Source organism: Pelodiscus sinensis, chromosome 6, assembly GCF_049634645.1.
Source record: "Pelodiscus sinensis isolate JC-2024 chromosome 6, ASM4963464v1, whole genome shotgun sequence".
Classification (NCBI taxonomy): Eukaryota; Metazoa; Chordata; order Testudines; family Trionychidae; genus Pelodiscus; species Pelodiscus sinensis.
The window spans coordinates 33,187,222-33,209,650 of NC_134716.1; the positions used below are offsets into that span (position 1 = coordinate 33,187,222).

At 40.3% G+C, this 22,429-nt stretch overlaps 1 protein-coding gene across 2 annotated transcripts in view; it reads right to left on the minus strand.

Annotated features, from left to right (window-relative positions):
* Positions 1–22,429, minus strand: part of TRPM3 (transient receptor potential cation channel subfamily M member 3) — a 599,368-nt gene that overhangs the window by 171,657 nt on the left and 405,282 nt on the right. For both annotated transcript variants that reach the window (XM_075931703.1, XM_075931702.1), the window contains exons 2-3: positions 5,770–5,849; positions 4,836–5,040 (exon numbers count right to left, since the gene is read on the minus strand). In XM_075931703.1, coding sequence (XP_075787818.1) covers positions 4,836–5,040; positions 5,770–5,849 — 285 coding nt within the window. The remainder of the gene's footprint in view (positions 1–4,835; positions 5,041–5,769; positions 5,850–22,429) is intronic.

Sequence of the window (22,429 nt, forward strand, 5' to 3'; positions counted from 1 at the left end):
AGCTAACATAAGCAGGATTGGAGCTTTATTAGTTAATATTGTTTTGCTATTTTAGAGCCGATTAAAATTTCATAAAACTCAATGTAAGAATTCTCACTGATTTCAGGGGGCTTTGGATCTAGCCCTTTTGTGTATTTTATTCTCTAGTAACCTTATTATTTCAAATGGATTGCAACATGAAAAACAATGTTAAGGACACTGAGCCCATTCCACAGTAATAAACGTTGTCTTCTGCAGTTGCAAAATATGCTAACTACTCAATAAGCATTTTAAAAATATCATTTGAACACTCTGGATTAGCAGGAAGTTATTAAAGATATAACTAATGTGTTTAATTCACTGGAAACCTTTCAAGAAGCCATCATCTCCATCCAACCTTGTATAACCATGACCAAAGCAACATTAGTTCAGCAAAGCAGAGTTCATTAGAAATCTTTTTAGGAGTCAGATGTCCCAATTAATGAAAGAGTTTCCAGAATTATATGTGTGAGAAAAAATTCAAGACAACAATTTAGTTAAGTCCATTAAATTCAGTGCATGCTGCAGCAATGAATGATTGTTTACATCTGGTTTACCAGGGACCAGATCCCCAAAATATGTTTAGTCAGTCAATTCATTTTTCTTATTTTATATATTCTTCCCTCAAATAAAAAAGGACTGTCAAACTACATTTGCATACATTTATTCTTGGGGTTGGTGTTGATATAAAACTTGATGGCATACCATGTACTGTTTTATAATTCACTAGGAGTCCACCTAAATCCAGTCTCAATTTTTTCAAACAGTTGCCTTAAAGCGTGGTATTGTATCTCTCAAATCCAGCTAACAAATCTGTTGGGTGGTATCCCCCTCAATCTAGGTGATCTATAACTGACAAAGTCTTGGCTCTGGCCCATAAAAGCTCATCACCTAATAAACCATCTTGTTAGTCTTTAAAGTGCTGCATAGTCCCGTCTTTTGTTTTAACATTCCTGTCTCCCTTCTTCTGATAGCACATGACCTCTTTCAAAAGAGGATGGAAGTTAGCACTGCTTAGCCTCCTTCCCAGCCTTTTGTGGGATGGAGGTCTTTTTCAGGAGAACACTGAGTGAGCAGTGTACAATAGGTATGTGATACAGTGGTAGTCCTCATGAAATAATACCCCAAACATTTTTGGAGAAACACAAAGTGCTTTATTAACTCATGCTACCAGTTTTTGGGTGAGACAAGGTCTATATTTAAGAGGTCTTTGGTAATAAAACAGTTCAAATAATTTGATAAAAAAGAAGATTGATCCCAACAAATAGAGGAGAGATTAATACATGGAGACAGACTAACGATACCCTAATGAGCTCTGTCCTGCAAATTCACAGTTTTGATTTATTAATGCAGGTTTATATTACCACTTAACTTTATTACAACAAAATCCTACTTATTTCCTCCTCTGGGTTTTCCAATATATCTTGTCTTCTGTGTCTGTTACAGCTAGACAGTAAGGGACTTTGGGGGGAAATTGTGTGTGTGTGTCTGGGTCCTTAATTATAATAAAATAATTAATAGCAAGAGTCCTTTCTTTTTTGTTTATGCCTGGGTGTTTTATTTTGATTGCGGGCGGCGGGGGTGGAGAGGGGCGGCACTTAGAAGTTAAATATAAAACTCTAAAGGGTTTCCTTAAGTTAAATATTGAGTTCAAAATTTTTTTCCTAAGTATTAGCAGGATTAACCATTTCATTAAAGTAAAGAAAATACTGACTAATTTTTGATCTAGAAATGTGTATGTGGTACTAACTGGTCACTCAAATGCCAGAAGAAATGAGGAAATACCCCTTTTTTAACTTCTCAACCATCACTCATCTTATCTCAAAAAATATACTGTCATAAGAGAGTTAATTTATCCAAATAATTCCATTCAAGCATTAAAAGGATAAATGGCAGAGAGAATTATAAATATAATTCCACCATAGCCAGTGGAAAACTACTTCAAATGTTATTAATGCAGCAGCATCTTACATATGCTGGAGATGTGGATAGAAAGTAGATATTCTGAATTAGTCAATGCTGCCGTAAATATTCCTTTTAATCATTTCCATCCATGTGTGGATTTTTTTCCATCCATGTGCAGAATAAGTTTTTTATGTGCACTGAGGCACATGCAAAAGTGCACCACCAGTAGAAACAACAATCTCGCTGTGGGCGCTCTTCTAATCAGCTCTTCTGAGTAGCCATACATGCATACAGCTTACAGCAGTGTTTCGTAAACGTTTTAAGACCAAGGAACACCAAACAAGTTTTTGTTATTGAGCCAAAAAAAGTCACTTGCCCCTTTAAGGGTGGCCATTTTGAATTCTGCTCTCTGCGGCACACCAGTGCCGCAGAACACAGTTTAAGAAACACTAGCTTACAGGGTACTTTATTGCTGTAGGCAAATACACAGTATCAATTAAATAAGGAAAAGAATATTACTACATAGGTTTCGCTGGTTTTGCTGATTTCTTATACCATGTCTCTCAAATTCTTAGGACACAGGTGCCTAAGTTACTGAACCAGTTTCTTGTTGGTGAAAGAGATAAGCTTTTGAGCTTACACACAGCACTTCTATAGATCTGAATAAGCTGTTCTCATGCATCAACAGAAGTTGGTCCATCAACAGATACTACCTCACTCATCTGGTCTCGCTAATATTCTAGGACATGCATGGGTACAATAACATTGACAGATTCTCAGAAGGTGATTCATTACATCTACCCTAAGAAAAAAACTCTTAAAAGAAAACCAAGAACAGTGTTACCATCACACTTATTATGTACTACTTGTACAAATGTGGCAGAAGTTCTTACAATGAGCATGATACCAGCTGGTGAGTACAGTTTTTTGCTCCTTGCCATATTTTAGAGCACTGTACTTCAATTGCATTGGTAAGAAGCATACTGCTTCTACTGAATACAATATATAGCACTGTGAAATGAGTAGCTTGATTTATTCCTTTTAGACAAATTCTATTTTATTTTATACTGAAATAGACATATTTGTACACTCTTTTCTATTACAGTGAATAGTGAGCTGATTTCCTCTCTCAATTTTCAGGTTCCACTGAACGAGCATTAAGGTTTTGTTAGACCCTCAGGGAAACAGTGTAATTTTCTAGCTATTTCTCTATCTACTCATCATGAGTGACACTGTGAAGTATCAGAACCCAGAATTACTACCTCAGGAACAGATACAAGTGGAGATTTTCAAAGGCACAAATGGCTGTTAAGCACCTAACTGCACCTTTTACATCTAACTACACCTTTTACACCTAACTACACCTGTTAAGCACCTAACTACACCTTTTACATCTGCACTTGAAAGGGAATCCTCTGAACTGTCATTCATGTTAAAATTCGACACTTGCCAACAAGGACTTAACAAGAATTTGAACTATCTCACCCATTACCAAGACAGTTTCCCCAATTATCACCTGTAATACCATTAACTCACAAACATCCCACTCTCCCTACCTTTAATATCATCAATTCACAGACACTTACCTTCCTTCCTCCTCCTCCCCCCCCCCCCCCCGCATCCCCCTTCTGTTCTGCAATGTGATTTGTCCTTTTCATATTTGTTCATTTTTTTAATTGTATCCTTTGGTATATATGGTTGTGACTACTTTCTTCCACTATTTGATCTGAGGAAGTGGGTCTGGCCCACGAAAGCTCATCATCTAATAAACCATCTTGTTAGTCTTTAAAGTGCTACATTGTCCTGCATTTTGCTTCAACTAACTGCCATTGACTTTCAAATTCTCAACTTTTCTGAAATCCTTCCCTATGTTGATTTACTGACTCTGACAGGCATATTGTCCAAAATGAAAGAGAAATAAAGTACATTTCAACCTTACCAAAACATGACAGGTTATGATTTACCAGGATTCTAATAATGTTATGGATTAGTCAAAGTATGGGGGATGGCTATCAAAGAGAGGAACAAGGAGGAGGAAGCAAGAATTTAGAGAAGGAAGAAGTAACAGTACAACTCTAGGGAATGCTAGAAAGGTGGACAAAAGGAACTAGAAATTCAAACATTTACTCTCATACCTGAAAAGCTGGGTTTGCACTGGAAGAATAGACACTGTCGGAGGGTGTACACACAACTCCATGAAAAATATCCATAGAACCATAAATGTGAATTGAAGGAAACCACATAGTATATACCTTTTCCTGAAATAGTAACTGACTTGCTTTTGGTCACTCGGGGTGCATTTACACTGCACCAAGAGCTTGAAATAAGCTACACAATTTGAGCTGTGCAAATAATGTAGCTTATTTTGAGTCAATTTCAAAATAGCTTATTTTGTAATTTCGCACTGTCTACACAGTTCCAAATTTCAAAACAACCCATTATTCTGAAACATCCCTTATTTGTCATGGAATGAGGTTTACAGGGACATTGGAATAGCAAGCCCATTATATTTCAAAATAACGGTGCTGCTGTTAAGACACGGGATAGATGTTTGGGGATCTCTCTGGTATCCTGAATAATGCTGCAACGTAGACGTAGCCTCAGTAAATGTCAGGAATGTAGAGGTAGCCCAGACATCCTGTCCCTCACTCAAATCACTCAATGATAGTGCCTCTATCGTATCCAATAGCCCCTTTCTTGTAGAACTGCAGTTTTTGCCGTTGATTTTATATTATAGCCCAATTACCTTTTTCCTTCCATGACCCATGAAACCTAAAAAAAGAAAAAATGGTTTCAAGCAAGTAAAACTGTTAAATGAATTCAGAAAGGAGAAGATATTTGTTCATTAGTCTGTGAATGCCTTTTGGGGGTTATTAGCATTATTTAGTATTTTAAGAAAGAGTTTGGATTACCATGGCTTTATTGGAGTGACCCCCTCCTTGAAACTCAATTGTCCCAAAGGCATCAGTTGGGCTGAGTTGAGTGTGCTTGCTGATGGACCACTTCTCTGGCTGGCTGTCATTTCGAGCCAGTCTGCTCTCATTTTTCTCATTCTGAATAATGGAAATACTTGGAGTCAATCCAACATGTTGACCTATTAGACGCCCACAGCAACACCTACGGTAGTAAGCAAAAATTATGTGTGTTTTTTGGACTAACAATGGAACACATTATATTTAAAGAAACTCATTGTATGCATTGCAGAGGTCTTAGAAAGTCATTTTCAGGATGAAGCAACTTTATAGCGTTGTCAGAAGTCCCGTCTTGTAGCAAATGCATTGAAATATCAATGGAAGAGACTGTTACAATATAGCTATGACTTTCTGGACTCTTAATTCGCATTTATGTCATGTCCTGTTATTATTTAAAACTAAATAAAAAGCACTTTGTCCTAAATATAAAAAATAAGGCAAAGACTTTTTTCTGTAATACACGCTAAACATTTGTAAAGATCATATTAAGCTAAAAAAAATTTTCACATAGACAGCAACCTATTTTAGTCATACATGTATCTATCAGTCTCTTACAATACTAGCATGTCTCTAATATAGCCTATAAATATTCAAGGGACTCAAATACAATCACCAAGCAGATGAATGAGTTTGAAATGAAACACTGATATAAGTTCAGGCTTTGTATTTCAATTGACACCTACTGGAGTGTATGAAGTATTGGTGCCAAATGTCATAGAAATCCATCCTTCTGAGGGTTCTAAAACAATCCAATCTTTGTCCAACATACTCAGAATTTGGAAAAATTATCATCTACACAATCATTTTCTTGTAATTATGTAGTAATTTAACAAAATGTAGCAAAATAATAGGCAGTATATAGCATTGCAATTACCTATGGGGGTCTTTGGTGCTGGGTATGATGTGAACACATTCTCTCTTGTAAAATGCTCGCTCTATCCATGATTTCTGAGCCTGAAAAAGAGAGGGGGAAAGATCCCATAAGCTTTATTTATTCATTAAATAGAATTTCAAGTATAAATGAAGAAATAACTTAAATACGGAGAGAATCTTTAAATATTGATCATGCAAATGTGATATATAGGGTAAACATTTATATTTATAATGTTTTCATGTTTATTGGCCAAATAAATTTGATACCTGTGTCTATAGGCACATAAAAGCAATTAAAGCAGAACAAATTAAATACGATGATTGATCCAAATTGTCTGTTCTAGGAAAAAAGCTTATTTTCAATTTATAAACAATTTTAAATTATCTTTTACTTTAAATTATCTTTTAACTAATGTGGCTCAGTTTGAAGTATAGTAAAATGTTTAGAAATCAGAACAAATCCTACAGTATAAATTAATGGTCATCTACTATTGATCCACTGCAACATTTCATAAAAACTGTGGTTCAACAGCTTAACATAATGTCACTTATAGTGCCCTGGAAGAAAGTTTTTCCCTTTATCTGGTGCAAATTGATGTAGCTCCATCAATTAGATGAAGCTATGCCATTTCATACTATTTGAGCCTCTAGCCACAATGGTAATGCAAAAGATTTTCCTTCAGTATGATCTTATTTCCAGATAAGAATGCAGAGATATGAGAGTGTTTGTTTTTTTAACAAAAGAGAAGGAAACTATCTTCAGAGTTTCTGAACTTTTAATTCTCTAGGTAGTTCTTAATGGGTCAAGTCAGTGAGAGTCCTGACAAATTACACAACAGACTTCTAAAGATAGAACTTAATTATTTCCATTTTAGTTTTCATTTGATTGAAGGAAAATCTTAAGTATTCAGCACAAACAGGTAAAGCTTATAAAGTTACACAACAAAAACAGGGGTATTGTTAATAGTAATCACATACAGGTGATGGAGCAATGAATTAAGAAACTTAGTATATGAAGAGAATGAAGTTTAAGCAACATGGAAGTGAATTTCACACAAATTTAAGCAATGGGATAATGACTATATAAGTGAAAAAAATTGCCTTTAGGAAATGAAACATGACACATAGAAGGAGAGGAATCATCACTGCTTGACATTCCATTTACTGTCAATTGTTTTGCAACACAGAAAACGGCAACTTATTTTTAATCTCCAAGGCTCACGTTTCTTGGATTCATGCAAAAAAATTGTTTCATCAGAGAAAATCCTCAGGCTATTTGAATTTTCACATGTGCAGACTTTAAAAACAATGTTACATCTCTGCAATGCTATAAAATCTCAGCTAAATTCATAGCTAAATCTATTACTTGGCATTGAATTTAAATAAAAACTGTTCTTTGTATTTTTCAGAAGAACTGATTCTTGTGTCTTAATTATTAACTTTATTTACCTGATGGTGTTAAAAATACCAAGAGTAAATTTTGTATTTTGAAGTGAATGTACCAGATTACACTTTTATTAAAAAGTCAGGATTTTACATTATGGAAGGAGTCAACCCAAGTGATACCAGCCAGGCCTCAGACAGGCTTTTAAGAACTCTCCATGGAGCCATGGCAGACACTCATTTCCTCCTGAATGGAATGAGGGCTGCTATGACATGGAACCCTGGGACACAGTGGCAAATATTAAACATACAGAGAAAGAGTATCAAAAACCCTGGAAGTCAAGAAAAGTATCTAATTTTCAAAACAGACTTTATTTGCCTTCTTTGTTCTGAAATTCTGGTGAATACTTGGACTGCTCTGAAACACTATCAAAATAAGTATTTAAAATGTGTAAGAACAATATTTTTGCACGTCGTGATATCCTATTAGTCAATATTAAATTGTCCAATTTTCAGCTTAGTAATTTAATTAGCTTTTCAGATGCAATGAGCCATTTCCTTATTAGCCAACTAAGTTTTTAATGAGTTTTAAAGTGAATTTTTTCTAAAACTTTAATTGAATATTTACCTACAGTGCATATTTGTAGCCACTGAAATCCCAACCACATATAGCTTGGGACAATGAAGAGAGGAACTTCAAAATGCTGGGGCAGGCGATTGTTTTGTTTGACTAAAATTTTACAATTCCAATGCCACGCTTATTCAGGTATCACTTTGTACTACTGCCTTAGGAACGGGTTGTCAATATAAGCAGAAATGGATTGATGAATTGCTTCTTTGTTATACATGGTAATGTTTCTTGAAATAAGGAAACATCTGCTATGCTAAGTTTATTTACTTGTTTATTTTAACATTCAAGTAAGTGCCTGGCACATCTATCATCTTTCTAGAAAGCATAACGTTAGTTGTTCAATGTTACATTTCTGAATGACTTCCTAAATAATTTCCTGGGATATAAAACACTTCCAGTGAAGTTCTGCTTCAGCAACATGGCAGGGTTACCTAGAATGTTGCCTTTTAGATACACTTCTGATGTTTTATGGACATCCACAAAAACAATTTACAGCAGACTCTGGAGAATTCACTAATTGAAATATACCTTTAAAGATAGTTTAAGATTTCTTCTTTAAAGATAGCTCAGGACTGAATTTATCTAAACAATAACAAAATCAAATAGAAAATACTTGACAAAAGAGACTTCACAGAACAATACTTTTTAAAATAAGTGGGGAAGCACATATTTCAAAAAAGTTTAATTAACAGGCAAGTGTATAGAAAACTGTTAAAAAAGCAAATTAAAATAAAATGTAGTTTTCAGTCCAGTAAAGGTTTCCAGTTCTTTGCTCTTAAAAGATCTATTACCTTGCCTGCACAATAACAAATATGTTTTATCTTTGTAATTCGCTGTTTCTTTTCATTCCCAAAAGAAAGCATCCAACTGTATTGCACTGAACCAAGAGCTTCCTGAGACAGAAAATTTGCAATGAAAAATAGTGTACTATCTATATTCATTCATTCTCAGAAACGAAAGATATAATAAAACTGTTTGTAACAGTCTTCACTATAGAATCAAAGGCAGAGATAAGTGACCAGAGGAACTGAACTTTTTAAAATTTTGTTACACAAGTCAGATATGATCAGTCTATACATGAATTATGATGTAAAATATGAGTTAATACAGTAGAAAATGATACTACACTTTGTCTTTGTTTCTCATTCTAACACAGACATGATCTCTTGGTACTAAATAGCAAAACGCAAATTAATACAATGAGTTCAACTAATAAATTATCTGATATTTTATCCATGGACATAAGTTTTCTCATAGTTTAGTTCCCTGGACTCAATATTGCTCTCTTATAAAAAAGTTAAAAACCCAGATTAAAGGCTGATGTACATATATAATGTTTACCTGAGCATGAAATTTGGGTGATGTTTAAGGCAGTCCCAAAGTATGTTGTGGTGTCCACATTTCACTGCTGCTGGTCATTCTGCTAATAACACATTCATGACTACCACTACGCAAGGCATTCACTCCATTCTGACCGAAGAGATGTTAAAGTAAGCAATGAACTTGCACCCATTAACTGCTTGGAATGTGCTGCTGCGGGATTAGCCTCATTAAGAGTTCTATAGACATTCATCCACAGCCCCAAAACACTGCTTGATTTGAACATCAAATCTGACGCCAAAAGAAAAACAAATCCCCTGAGAGCTTGGATTTAACTGGCACAAGCCCTGACATGCTCTTTTTTTAAAATTGTATTTTGTTTTCAGAAAGAAGGCTTGTGAGAGTGTGATTCTAAAAAAGTTGAACGTAGGAAAACACATCCTTCAAAAGAACCAGTGTATGGAACTGGAAAGAACCTGACCACACAAGAAATATTGTTAATCTCTAAAGAATGAAAATAGAATGTTTATTGGTCAACAGCTAAGACTCTACATACAAAGTACGTGTTATAGTTGATCAACAATATGGCATTTGCCAACAGTTTTGTGATAAATTGTCATGAATTTATTTCATATACTCAAAGGTTTGAATTTTAAACACAGAGGCAGCAGCTGTGATATGCTTGTGTTAGTTAAAAATCAGTGATGTATATTTGACTTGCTTGACTACAAATTTGAAAACCAAAGCATGCTTGCAATGGTCTAACAGTAAGGCTGAAGAAGAACTTCATAAACCATCTCTTCGCATTTGAATACTTGAGAAGAAAGCAATTCTATATTTTCGATGGGTGATTATGTAACACGTACAGGCAGAACCAAACAAGAGACTTCTGGAGCTTAGTGCATAAGCCTCTACCATAGGAGATGAAATACAACTGGCTCTCAGCTAAGGCTATAGACAGTTCTCTCTGTAAATGGTCTCGGTGCCACTAGATGGTATAGTACACCATACCCAGCAGCAGTGTGTATAACAGTTAATTTTGAGAAATAAATAAGAATGAGCTCAAATCTCAACACCAATTTAAACTTTTTAAAATTCTGAATGAGTTTCTCCTCCTTCACACACAGACACATATACTCTTTTTGTCGCCAGATAGACCATCCAATCTTACTGAACTCCACTAGGGACTGGTAGCCTCTGGAAGGTTGAGTGACACCTGGAATTTCTCACAAAGTGTTATAGTGACCTGAGGCATCCCATGGACAAGCTCCACTCCATTTTGGGATTACTGTGGTGGGGATTCTCTCTTGCACATAAGATTTTACTAGTGGAGCGAGCCACAGTGAAACAGAGATCAAGAAAAATGGAGAGATCTTTTCTGTGTGATACCAACCAAGATGAGAACAGGGTTATCAGGAAAACAGCAGGTAAATGAGAATCTGTTAAAGAGTGAGGTTTGGGAATGAGAAGAAGAGGAGTAAGGTGGCTTTAAAGAGAAGGATCTGATTTGCCAGAAAGGAGAAGGGGAAGAGACTGGAACAGAGAAGTGGGAGGGACAAGATAGACATCAGAAGGTTTGGATGATTGCATAAGCACCCAAACTTCACTTTGAAGTGGAACATCTACTTAAATACTTTGCAGGAGCAGAGCTGAGGTGCTCCTGATGAGCTTGAAAGACCAATAAGAGTATTAATAAACAGAATAGTCCATACATTCATTGCAGGGAGCACCATTTTATATTGTGTAAGTCACACAAGGCAACAGTACTCCAGTTTCTTAAGCAAAGCTTTTTAAAAAAGGCTGCAGGTTTAGAAAGGTACAGCATAAATGCTATAAAATGTAAAACTCAGTTCATTGCTAATGAAGTGAAATCGGGAGTCCTAAAACCAGGAACAGTCATTAGTGATGAGCTGAATATCCATTTCACATGGGAGATTACAATGATTATTAAAAAGCTAGCAGCAGAAGTCTCACAGGACAAGAAACTCTACAAGAAGGTAACATACTAAGTAGCAATGATGCTTAACTGCTAATCTAAGAATTGGAAACTTAGACTAACACAAATAATTAACAAGGAACCCAAAAGCAGTACTGTTAGGGAGGATAATTTCTGCTAAAACTCAGCTTAGCTGGAAAAACCAGCTTTCATTGTCACAATCTCACTAATATACCTGGACAATACAAACAAAAACCTTCAGCAAGGCAGAAGCAGTGCTGAAAAAAAGTTTGTCATCTGCTTTAGAGTGGGCTAATGCAGTTGGACAGACACCAGAATATTTCCAAAGTACATAACTTCACACATTTAAAATATGGGTTAGATATTTACAAGTGGAATTTTCAAAAGCAACTAAATTATTTCAAGGACACCAGTCCCATTGAAAGTCAAAAGGATTGATGATCCAAAGTCACTTAGGGTGTGTCTAGACTACAGGGTTTTTTAAAAAAAACTTCACCTGTCTCTAAACTACCGCCACATTCTGTCGACAGTAATTCAAAAGAACATGGCGGTTTTGTTGACTTTGGTAAACCTCATTTGTGAGGAATAGCGCCTTTTTTTCAAAAGATGACTTTCCAAAAAAGGCGCTATTGCATGAAAACAGGGCTTTTTCAAAAGAGAGTGTCTAGACTCTATTTCAAAAAAGCAAGCCGCTTTTTCAAAAAAAATCTTTTTGTTGTCTAGATGCTCTTTTTCAAAAGAGGCTTGTAGACTAGACTTACCTTAAGGGTATATCTAGACAAACCATCTCCCAGACTTCCTAGAGTCCTTCCAAAGTGTAGCAGCTCCAGCCTTTGTTCGTGGTGCTATATGGAAAACTTGACTAGCCAGAGGACAACGAAAGCCCAGAGGATTCTGAAATACAGGCAGTCCCCGAGTTATGCGGATCCAACTTACGTCGGATCCACAGTTACGAATGGGGCCCTTCCTCTCCCTGGTCTCCAGCAGACCAGGGAGAGGAAGCAAAGCGGCGGAACACGCGGGCAGTGGACAGGGCTGTCAGCTGACCGCGCGCTCCGCAGCTTGGCTCTGCTTTGCCCCCCCCCCCGTCCCCTCGGCTGTCCGCTGCCCACGTGCTCCGCGGCTTGGCTCTGCTTTGCAGACCAGGGGGACGGGGGGAAGTGGGGGCAAAGCAGAGCAAAGCAGAGCCAAGCCGCGGAGCAGGGCTGTCAGCTGACCGTGCGCTCCGCGGCTTGGCTCTGCTTTGGCCCCCCCCGTTCCCCCCCCCGTCCCCCTGGTCTGCAAACCAGGGGGACGGGGGGGGGGGCAAAGCAGAGCCAAGCCGCGGAGCAGCGGCCAGCTGACAGCCCAGATGCGTCTGGGCTGTCAGCTGACCCCGCGCTCCGCGGCTTGGCTCTGCTTTGCTCTGCTTTGCCCCCCCCTCCCGTCCCCCTGGTCTGCAGACCAGGGGTACGGGGGGGCAAAGCAGAGCAAAACCGCGGAGCACGCGGGCAGCGGACAGCCCAGACGCGTCTGGGCTGTCCGCTGCCCGCGTGTTCCATCGCTTTGCTCCCCCGTCCCCCACGGCGCGTCTAGGCTGTCCCGCTGCCCCCGTGCTCCGTGGCTTTGCTCTGGACACCTGTGGTACAGCAGCTGGGGCGCTGCCAGTTGGTCCCGTAGCGCCGCTCTGGGCGCTACTGGACCAACCGGGCAGCACCCCAGCTGCTCTGCCCCAGGCGTCCTGATTCAGCCACTGCTGGTCAGTTTCAGCAGCGGCTGAATCAGGACGCCTGGGGCAGAGCAGCTTGGGTGCTGCTGGGTTGGTCCAGTAGCGCCGAGGAGCGGCGGCGCTACTGGACCAACCCAGCAGCACCCCAGCTGCTCTGCCCCAGGCGTCCTCAAGTCAGCCGCTGCTGAAACTGACCAGTGGCTGACTACAGGAAGCCCCTGCCCCGGGCTTCCTGGAATCAGCCGCTGATCAGTTTCAGCAGCAGCTGACTTGGGGATGCCTGGGGTTCTTAAGTTGAATCTGGACGCCAGTTCCGACTTACATACAGATTCAACTTAAGAACAAACCTACAGTCCCTATCTTGTACGTAACCCGGGGACTGCCTGTACTTTTGATCGACTTCTACAGCATATCTCCAGTGGTGTGTGTCTACATTGTAAGGCACAGACCTTGAATTTTGGGCCCTGTCTTGACTCTAGGCTCATAACCTCCACCCCATAGGGTCCTGCAACCTAGGTTCTAAGCCCTGATTAGTATAATTTGTGTGTAGATGAAAGGGGGGTTAGGCTTGAGTGTGAATTTGTGCTGCAGTACAAATAAACCCTTAGATGCCTATCCTCTCAACTTGAACAGGAACAGTATTTGCTGTTAGTTTAGCTAAGTCAAAGTTACGAATCATAGCATTCAGGCGCTTCAAAAAAATAAGCTTATTGCTACTAGTAATCAGAAGAAATTTCTCTTTCCCCATTACACAATTAAGTGCATTATGATGTGTTAGTGTCTTAGCTGAAACACTGGGCATGGGCTACTTTTACAGATGGGATACTTCTCTAACTGAAGCATTATTTTGCCCGCAAATGACTTTTGCAATGTTCCTCTGACTTATGTGGCATGTTTTACTTGTAGTACTATAGAGGCCAGGACATTAAATCTTCACTTACTATAGCTTGCTTCCTGTAAACTGTGTTCCTTTTCTATTTGATACCAAGAAAACTGAATCATCTAAGTGGGTCCAAAAGCAGTCACCAATTCACATTAAAAAAAAAACAAGCTGTATTCATCACACAGTAGGAGGGAATAAAATATGGCCATTTATCATCAGAAGTCACCCAACATAACTTTTACGTTATATTTGGAAGAAATTTAACCCGTGTAATACAAGAAGAATCTGAAACTTCTTGAGATATAGCGTGGGGCCTGCAACTGAGAGATTTGGAGAGAAGAGTTCCTTATGTTGAATGCTGCTGGCTACGTCTACACTGGTGCGTTCTCACGCAAAAACTCTTTTGCGGAAGAGTTCTTCTGCAAAAGCTCTTCCAGAAGAGAGCATCTACACTGGTATGTGCTTTTGCGCAAGAGCATCCATGCCAGTGTAGATGCTCTCTTGCGCAAGAAAGCTCTGATGGCCATTTTAATCAGAGGGCTTTCTTTTGAAAGAAATTCATGTTGCCTGTCTACACTGGCCTCTTCTGGAAGAGCTCTTGCACAAGAGGGCTTATTCCTGAGCAGGAGCGCCAGAGTTATTGCACAAGAAGCCCTGATTTTATACATTAGAACGTCAGTTTACTTGCGCAAGAACATGTGGCCAGTGCAGACAGGTAGCAAGTTTTTGCGCAAGAGAGGCCACTTTTGCGCCAGATCGTGCTAGTGTAGACACAGCCTTAATGTTTGCAATGCTTTGCCCACAAATAGTGAATTAAAAAAATTCTAATAGGGAAAATGTAAGACTATCTTCTATTTGTATGTAGCATGATCTGATATATGGATAGTGTTATGATATGGTACAAAGAACAAATTCAATTTTACTTATAGGGAGCAATCTACAAGCACGTATTTCAAGCAGTATAAAAGTAAAAATATTTATATTTCCATCTAGTACAATGAAGGGTTTAAGATTAAGCATTATGGAAATATTTTAGTTTTCTATTCAAATTTTCCTCCTTTTCAAAGAGGACTTTAATGATGTGGCCTGAATGCTAATGAGAAAACAAAGCGGTCCTCATAAGTTTTCTGTGTGATATGCAGGACTAATTTGACATTACTCAGGCTGTTGAAGGTTATTAGACACAAATTTGGACTGCCTGCCAAAGTCACTCATTTTTGCTTTAATGTGTGACTGGGCACATTAATGGGCCTTTGCAGAAATAGTAGCAGAGGGATTTCTACAATGGAAGCAAAGTACAGAAAGATATTACAGAAAATGCTCAAATATTCTACACACAAGGCTATGATTAACAAACTCTAGAGAAATCAAATTACTCTAGAAACTAAAAGCATAGAACAGCTTTCTCAAATATGACAACCCCAGAAATATGACATACTCCTTTCCCCATCTATGATTTTCTTTTTTAAAATATTAAAAACAATCCGTACTTGGTTTTTGAAAAAGACCTTTTTTCGACAACCTTAAAGCAGAATGACTATTGATTGAAATTTTCTTAATCTGTACTATAAGATTTACATCTATATCCAGGCATTAAGGATCCATTGCCTTTGGGGTATAGTTGCAAAAAAGGATGTTTTTAAGGCAATGAAGGCTTACAATGGAAATGTGAGGTTCACCATTAGTCGTTTAGGTTACAAATAACTGCACTGATATCTTGGCCATCATAGTTTAAAAAAAATTTCCATCAAAACTAAAGCTTTCAGCTCTCAAATTCCACCCACGTCCTCTTTTTGCAGGTAAATTTGCCAAGTGACTCCTGAATGGGGTGTTACGCCTGCTGCTACAGCTGGCCTGTAGAAGGTTTCCTGATTGTAAGAACAGTAGAGACAGACTGAGGTCAGAAGTAGATCTGATTGGAAATTTTCCAACCAATACAAAATATCTCAGAAATTGTTGGATTTGATGAAATTTAGTGCAATCATACAAAGGTTTCCAGAAGAAACCTGCTTCATTCCCTGCCAGTTCACCAGGCAGGCTGTTTGGGACTGGTTTCTAGAGTCTGCAGCTCAGGGGACTGTTGAGGTCCATGGCAGCCTCATCACATGGGCTGTCATGGGGTCAGAGATTCCCGGATTTCCAGAATGTGTGGTCTCATGGCAACCCTGCCATGCCACGACTTCTAGTGTTTCCAAGGACCCTGCTACAGAGTTGGGAACCTGAAAGTTCCAGCTTGAATCAAGGCGCTCAGAGTCTATGCTCCCTGGACAGCACAACTGAAATGACCTTTTAACTGAGTGACAATTGCAACAAAAATCATGCGTACAGTAAGCCAAATATATTAGCAAAAATATTCATGATACAAACGCGAGGCAAAGGGAACAGCATATAGGATACTACTAAGAGCATACAGTACTAGTTGACGCTGTGCGATGTAGGGGAAAATTAGCAATACAGTGCTAAAAATCACATGGGTGCAACTAGAAAGTATCTCAACAAAATGGGTACATCTAAACTACATCCTTTTTCGATAAAGGGATGTAAATTAGAAGTATTGAAATTGTAAATGAAGCCGGGATTTGAATTTCCCACGCTTCATTTACATAATGGCAGCTGCGGCATTTTTTTTTGGAAAAGCAGCTTTTCAGAAAAAAGCCCCTGCAGTCAAGACAGGGATCTTTAGACAGAAATGCCCCATTTTGAAAGATCCTGTAAACTTCAGGGTTAGATGTACCCAATGAGTCCGTAGTGGACATTTTGACACAGACTACGGCTGCCTCTTATCAGACGTACAAACTGGCTGGGCCGGAGAAGCACCCATACAAGGGGCAGTCACTAAGCTAGTGCTCACACTGTCTTTGTGCAAAGATGGGGAAATATGCTCCCAGAGGGAAGACGGCCTCGACTTCATCTCCTTCATGCTTGTACCTTTTGAGGAATGCCATCGACATGAAGAGAAGTTGCATATTCATAAAGAAACTGGAAACACCACTCGTCAGGGCGCCCCGGCACTGCTGCTGAGACAATCTGCTGGCATGGGCACTCCACAGTCAGAATGTCTCTAGTGGAATGGTGCTACTTCACAGCTGCTCCTGTCAAGTCAATGGCTCTTGCAGCCATAATGGACACTTTTTCCTTTGCAGTGTCAATCATTCTGTTTTGAGTAGGCTTGAGAAAGGCATTCAAGTAGCTTGATTCTATCTCCATTGCACAAGTACATAAATAATGCTCCAATTCCTGTGTTCCTTTGCAATGCTCCTATCCAGTTGCGGACTAGTATGATATGAAACAGCAGGAAACAGCCATCATGAGATTAATCTGATGCTTCGACTGACCTATCCACAGCAAGTTCTTTTATTTTTTGTCAGACCAATCTGTTTTTTGTTTTTCCTCCAGAAATGCTTGTGACCCAATTATTCTTCAAAAATATCCTTTTGAACAGTGGTGTTTAACCTTTTGAAGGGTGTCTGCACTGTCACTCAAATCTTTTTAGGGCTCTACAAATGAAAAAAAAAGGTTGAAAAATGACAGCTTTTGAAGGAATACTGTAAATCCAGCATATAAATCTAAAAATGTATTTCTTGAAATAAGCTCTTAGAAACAGATTTTTTAAGAGAAGAACATCAGTTAGATTTATTAAACAAATACATCTACAAAGTTTGGCGTTTCCTCCTCCCTAAGAACCGTGACATAATCAGGTCATTTTTAACGTAATTAGAAACAGTTTAGTACTGTGGTAGAAGACATTTTATGCTATTGACTTCCCATTTGTATGCATATTTGAGTATCTGAAATTGCACTGAGAAGAGTAATCTATAGTTACTATTATAATTTATCTGGGACCAGATTTTCAAAAGGACTTGGTGATACATGGATCAGAACCATACAAATTCACTAAGATGGTGGTCTTAAAATGTATCCTGGTGAGAACAAATCCTAACCCCAGCATCAACACAGGAACGGAATTTAGCATATACTTAACTCTAGGCATATGTTTAACATTGTACTTATTCAGCAAAACCCATTATCATGTGTTTAATTCCTGCTGACTTCAATGGGGCTTAAATACTTTGCTGAACAGGAATGGATTTAGGCAGGTGATTAAAGTTAAGCACAATCACAAGTGCTTTCTGAATGAAAGTGTATGAGAGAAAACAAAGTTGAAGCCAACTTTAAAAACCAGAAGTCTTTAAACAGACAAAAGAGTAATCGTACTACAATGGGAGATGGATAAGAGGAGGTTACTCATCTGTGCAGTAATTGATGTTCTTCAAGATGAGTGTCCACATTGGTGCTCCACACTAGGTGTCGGTGCACCCCTATGCCATGGGTTGGAGTCTTCAGAGTGGTGTCCCTGAAGTTGCACATGCACGGACCCTGAACTGTACACTCTCAGTGTACTGGCATCACGCGTGCATGAGCCCCCCCTTTAGTTCCTTTTCTATTTCTGAGAGAGACCCCTTTGAAAAGATACAAAACTCCAAAGTAGAAGGGAGGAATGACGGCTAGTAGAGCACCCACAGGGGCACCCATCTTGAAGAATGTCAGTTACTGCACAGGTGAGTAATCTCTTCCTCTTCAAGAGAAATCCCTGTGGGTATTCCACATGAGGTGATTGCAAAGCTGTATGTTTCTGGGCTCTACTGTGCAGCAGCACTCATTGGATGAGCAATTCTAATTCTTGGGCAGAGAACAATCCAGGTACCATGCTTTGAGGGGCAACATGTACGGCTGGGGGAGTTCATGTGGATTCCCAGTTAGAAGAGATCATCTGGAATAACCAGTAAAGTCTGGTGGGACCAATGACCTTGTGGTTAGGAATGGGAACCAAGGCTGTCCTGTCCATGATAGAGCTCCCGCTCTGTCTGTTCTTATTTTGTGGATGTTTAGAAGGGATATTGGAGGGGATGCATGTAGAAGATGAGATGTCTAACTTTTAGGAAGGTATCCTCTAGAGATCCCTTTCTCATATCCGCTCTGGAACAGAAGAGATGGCACTTCTTGTTGGCTTGAGTAGGAAAAAAGTCTATGGTCTAATATCCTGATTGATTTGCCACTCATATTTGGGGGTTAGAGCTCTGCAAAGCACATTGGCAGATGTGTTGAGATTGCCTGGAAGATGAAAGGCAGTGATTGTGACTCTTGTTTTATGCACCAGTTCCATAGGGTCGAGTTTGGAACATGTGTTATGGGTTTGACTCACTGTCACACGCACATAGTGCACGTAAGCGGGTGCCCCCTTGACGGTTTATATAAAACATAGCCGCTACATTGTCTGTATATATTCTGACATGGTTGTTCGTAATGAGGGGGAGGAATTGTCCACAGGCATACTTTGTGGCTCGACGTTCTAGGACGTTTATATGCAGAGTTCTTTCTGCATTGGGCCACAGGCCCTGTGCCGTGTGGTGAGCTAGGTGTGCTCCCAGCTCTGTGAGGGAGGCATCTGTAGTTATGGTAAGTTCCTGGGTGAAAAAGGGAACCCGCGAGCAAAGGTTTATGTATACAGTCCACCAATGGAGGAATTGCCTCACCGTTGTGGGGATGGACAGGGGTTTGGAGAGTGGGAGTATGTTCAGTCTGTACACCCTTCTGAGCAAACCCTGGAGTCACAGCATGTGAAGCCATGTGTTTGTTACTACAAAGTTGCATGCGGCCATGCACCCCAGTAACCGTACGCTATCACTCTGGGACTGGATTGTAGCTTGTGGACCAATTCCCTTATTTCATGAAACCTGTCTGTGGAAAGAGAGGCTGTGGCTGTTGTAAAGTCCAACTGAGCCCCTATGAATTGTATAGTCTGTGTTAAGAGTAGTACACTTTTTATTTATATGCTGACAGAGACATTAGAAGACACACATTGTGATGGAGGTACTGCACTGGAAGTCGAGTTTGGAACATGTGTTATGGGTTTGACTCACTGTCACACACACAGCTTCTTCCCTCAGGGTGGCTTTGGGGAAGTAGCTGGCCGGTCTGACGCCGACGCGCCCCCTTTGGGTGACGTGTTCTCTTCAGGGCACTTCCCTCCGGCAGTGACCACTCCGATCTTGGTCTGCGCCCCCTTCCGGGGAGGGAGGGGGATCATTGTTCTTCCTCTGCTCCTCCTCCAGGGTCTTCCCCACTCCCCAGGACCCCCAGTTCTTACATAAGAACATAAGAATGACTGTACTGGGTCAGACCAAAGGTCCATCTAGCCCAGTAGACCGTCTGCTGACAGTGGCCAGCACCAAGTGCCCCGGAGAGGGTGGACCGAAGACAATGATCAAGCGATTTGTCTCGTGACATCCATCTCTAGCCTCTGACAAACAGAGGCCAGGGACACCATTCCTACCCCCTGGCTAATAGCCTTTTATGGACCTAACCTCCATGAATTTATCTAGCTTCTCTTTAAACTCTGTTATAGTCCTAGCCTCCTCTGGCCAGGAGTTCCACAGGTTGACTATGCGCTGTGTGAAGAAAAACTTTCACTTATTAGTTTTAAACCTGCTATCCATTAATTTCATTTGGTGTCCTCTAGTTCTTCTATTATGGGAACTAATAAATAACTTTTCTTCATTCATCCTCTCTACAACACTCATGATTTTATATACTTCTATCACATCCCCCCTCAGTCTCCTCTTTTCCAAACTGAAAAGTCCCAGTCACTTTAGCCTCTCTTCATATTGGACCCGTTCCAAACCCCTAATCATTTTAGTTGCCCTTTTCTGAATCCTTTCCAAGGCCAAAATATCTTTTTGAGGTGAGGAGACCACATCTGTACACAGTGCTCAAGATGTGGGCGTACCATAGTTTTATACAGGGGCAGTTTTATACAGGGGCAGTAAGATATTCTGTGTCTTATTTTCTATCCCTTTCTTAATAATTCCTAACATTCTATTTGCCTTTTTGACCGCCACAGCACACTGTGTGGAAGTTTTCAGAGAACTATCCATGATAACTCCAAGATCTTTCCTGATTTGTCGTAGCCAAATTAGCCCCCCATCATACTATAGGTATAGTTGGGGTTATTTTTTCCAACGTGCATTACTTTACACTTATCTACATTAAACTTCTACCACTGCCTGCCCGGTTGCCTCCTGCCTTGCGGACTTATGGCCTGGGGCTTCCCTGGCTCAGACTCCCCCAGCCTACCGCAGCTGCCTCCTTGCGAACTGTGGTTGCCTCCTTGCAGCCCGGGCTTTTAGGGCTGCCTCCATGCAAGCCCCACCCTCCAGGACTGCCTCCTTGTAGCCCCTAGGGCCTCAGGCCAGGTAGCCTGGGTTTGCTAGGCCGAAGCCTCTCTCATTGGAGGCAAGCAGGCGGGAGCTGCTCTTATAGCCTTTAGCTGGGCCCTCCTTAACTGCCTCAGCTGGGCTTCCCCTGAGTCCAGGTCTCAGCCCCTTAAAGGGCAAGTGCAGGGCAACACCCTGCCACACATGCTTTAAGGAGACAGTCATCCAGGTAAGGAAATATGATAATGTTTTGTCGTCTTAAGTCAGCCGTGACGACTGATAGTACCTTCAAGAATACCCTTGGACTGGTAGATAGGCTGAATGATAGTACCTTGTATTAATAACGATTAGGACCTAGGACAAATCAAAGAAAACATCTATGAGCTAGGTGAATAAACATATAAAAGTATGTGTCTTGCAAGTTGGGGGATGAGAACCAGTTGCCCCAATCCAATGCTGGGATAATGGTAGCAAGTATTATAATTTTAAATCTCTGCTTCTGCATATACTTATTCATAGAATCATAGAATACTAGAACCAGAAGGGACCTTGAGAGATCATCAAGACCAGTCCCCTGCCCTCACCGCAGGGCCAAACACCATCTAGATCATCCCTGATAGATGTCTGTCCAACCTGCTCTTAAATATCTCCGGTGATGGAGAATCCACAACCTCCCTAGGCAATTTATTCCAGTGTTTAGGCACCCTGACAGTTAGGAAGGAGATCTTGTACCCCCTGTTGTGAAAGTTGTCCCTAAAGAGGGATGGGATAGGAGGTTGAGGAGAGGGTGTGGTCATAAAGGGAGTGGTGTAGCCATACTTGATTATCTGTAGCACCCATCTATCCGATGTTATGGATATCCAATTATAGTAAAAGGGTAATAGGCAGTGTTGACGGTGTTGAAAAGGTTTAGGTGAGGATGGTGATGATGGAGAAGGTGAGTTATTTTCCAAACGCACAACACATGCCTCTAATCTGCTTATCGGGCTGCTGGGATTGTTGCATAGTATTGGAAGGTGGGCGATGGCGTTGGGACCTATTCCTGTTACACATCTGTTGGTCCCGCCTAGGATAGTATTGGGTATACTGGGGGTATCTTGGTCTGGGGTATGGCTGATACCTAATCTCTCACATCCTAGGTGTTGGATTATGGATGCTGAGGGATCAAAGTGTTACCCTAGAATCTCTCATAGTATGCAGAACCTTGGTGGTGTTGGCTACGAACAATTTTTCACAGTCAAAGGGGAGATCCTCAATGGCAGATTACATCTCTCTGGGGAAGGAAGCCAAGTTAAACCAGAAGGCTCACCTCATGACAACTACAGTAGCCATGGACCTCAAGCTGTGTCTGCCATGTCAAGAGTTGTCTGCAATGCTGTTCAGGAGATTGTGTGTCCCTCAGCAATTACAGCTTTAAATTGTTGTCACTTTGCCTCCAGTATGTCAGCAATTAAGTCATTACATTTGGAATAGTTTCTGTTGTCATATTTGTTCAGCAAGGCAGCATAATTGTCCATTCAAAACTGCAGCATGGATGACATAGACCTTACATCTAAATAGGCTGG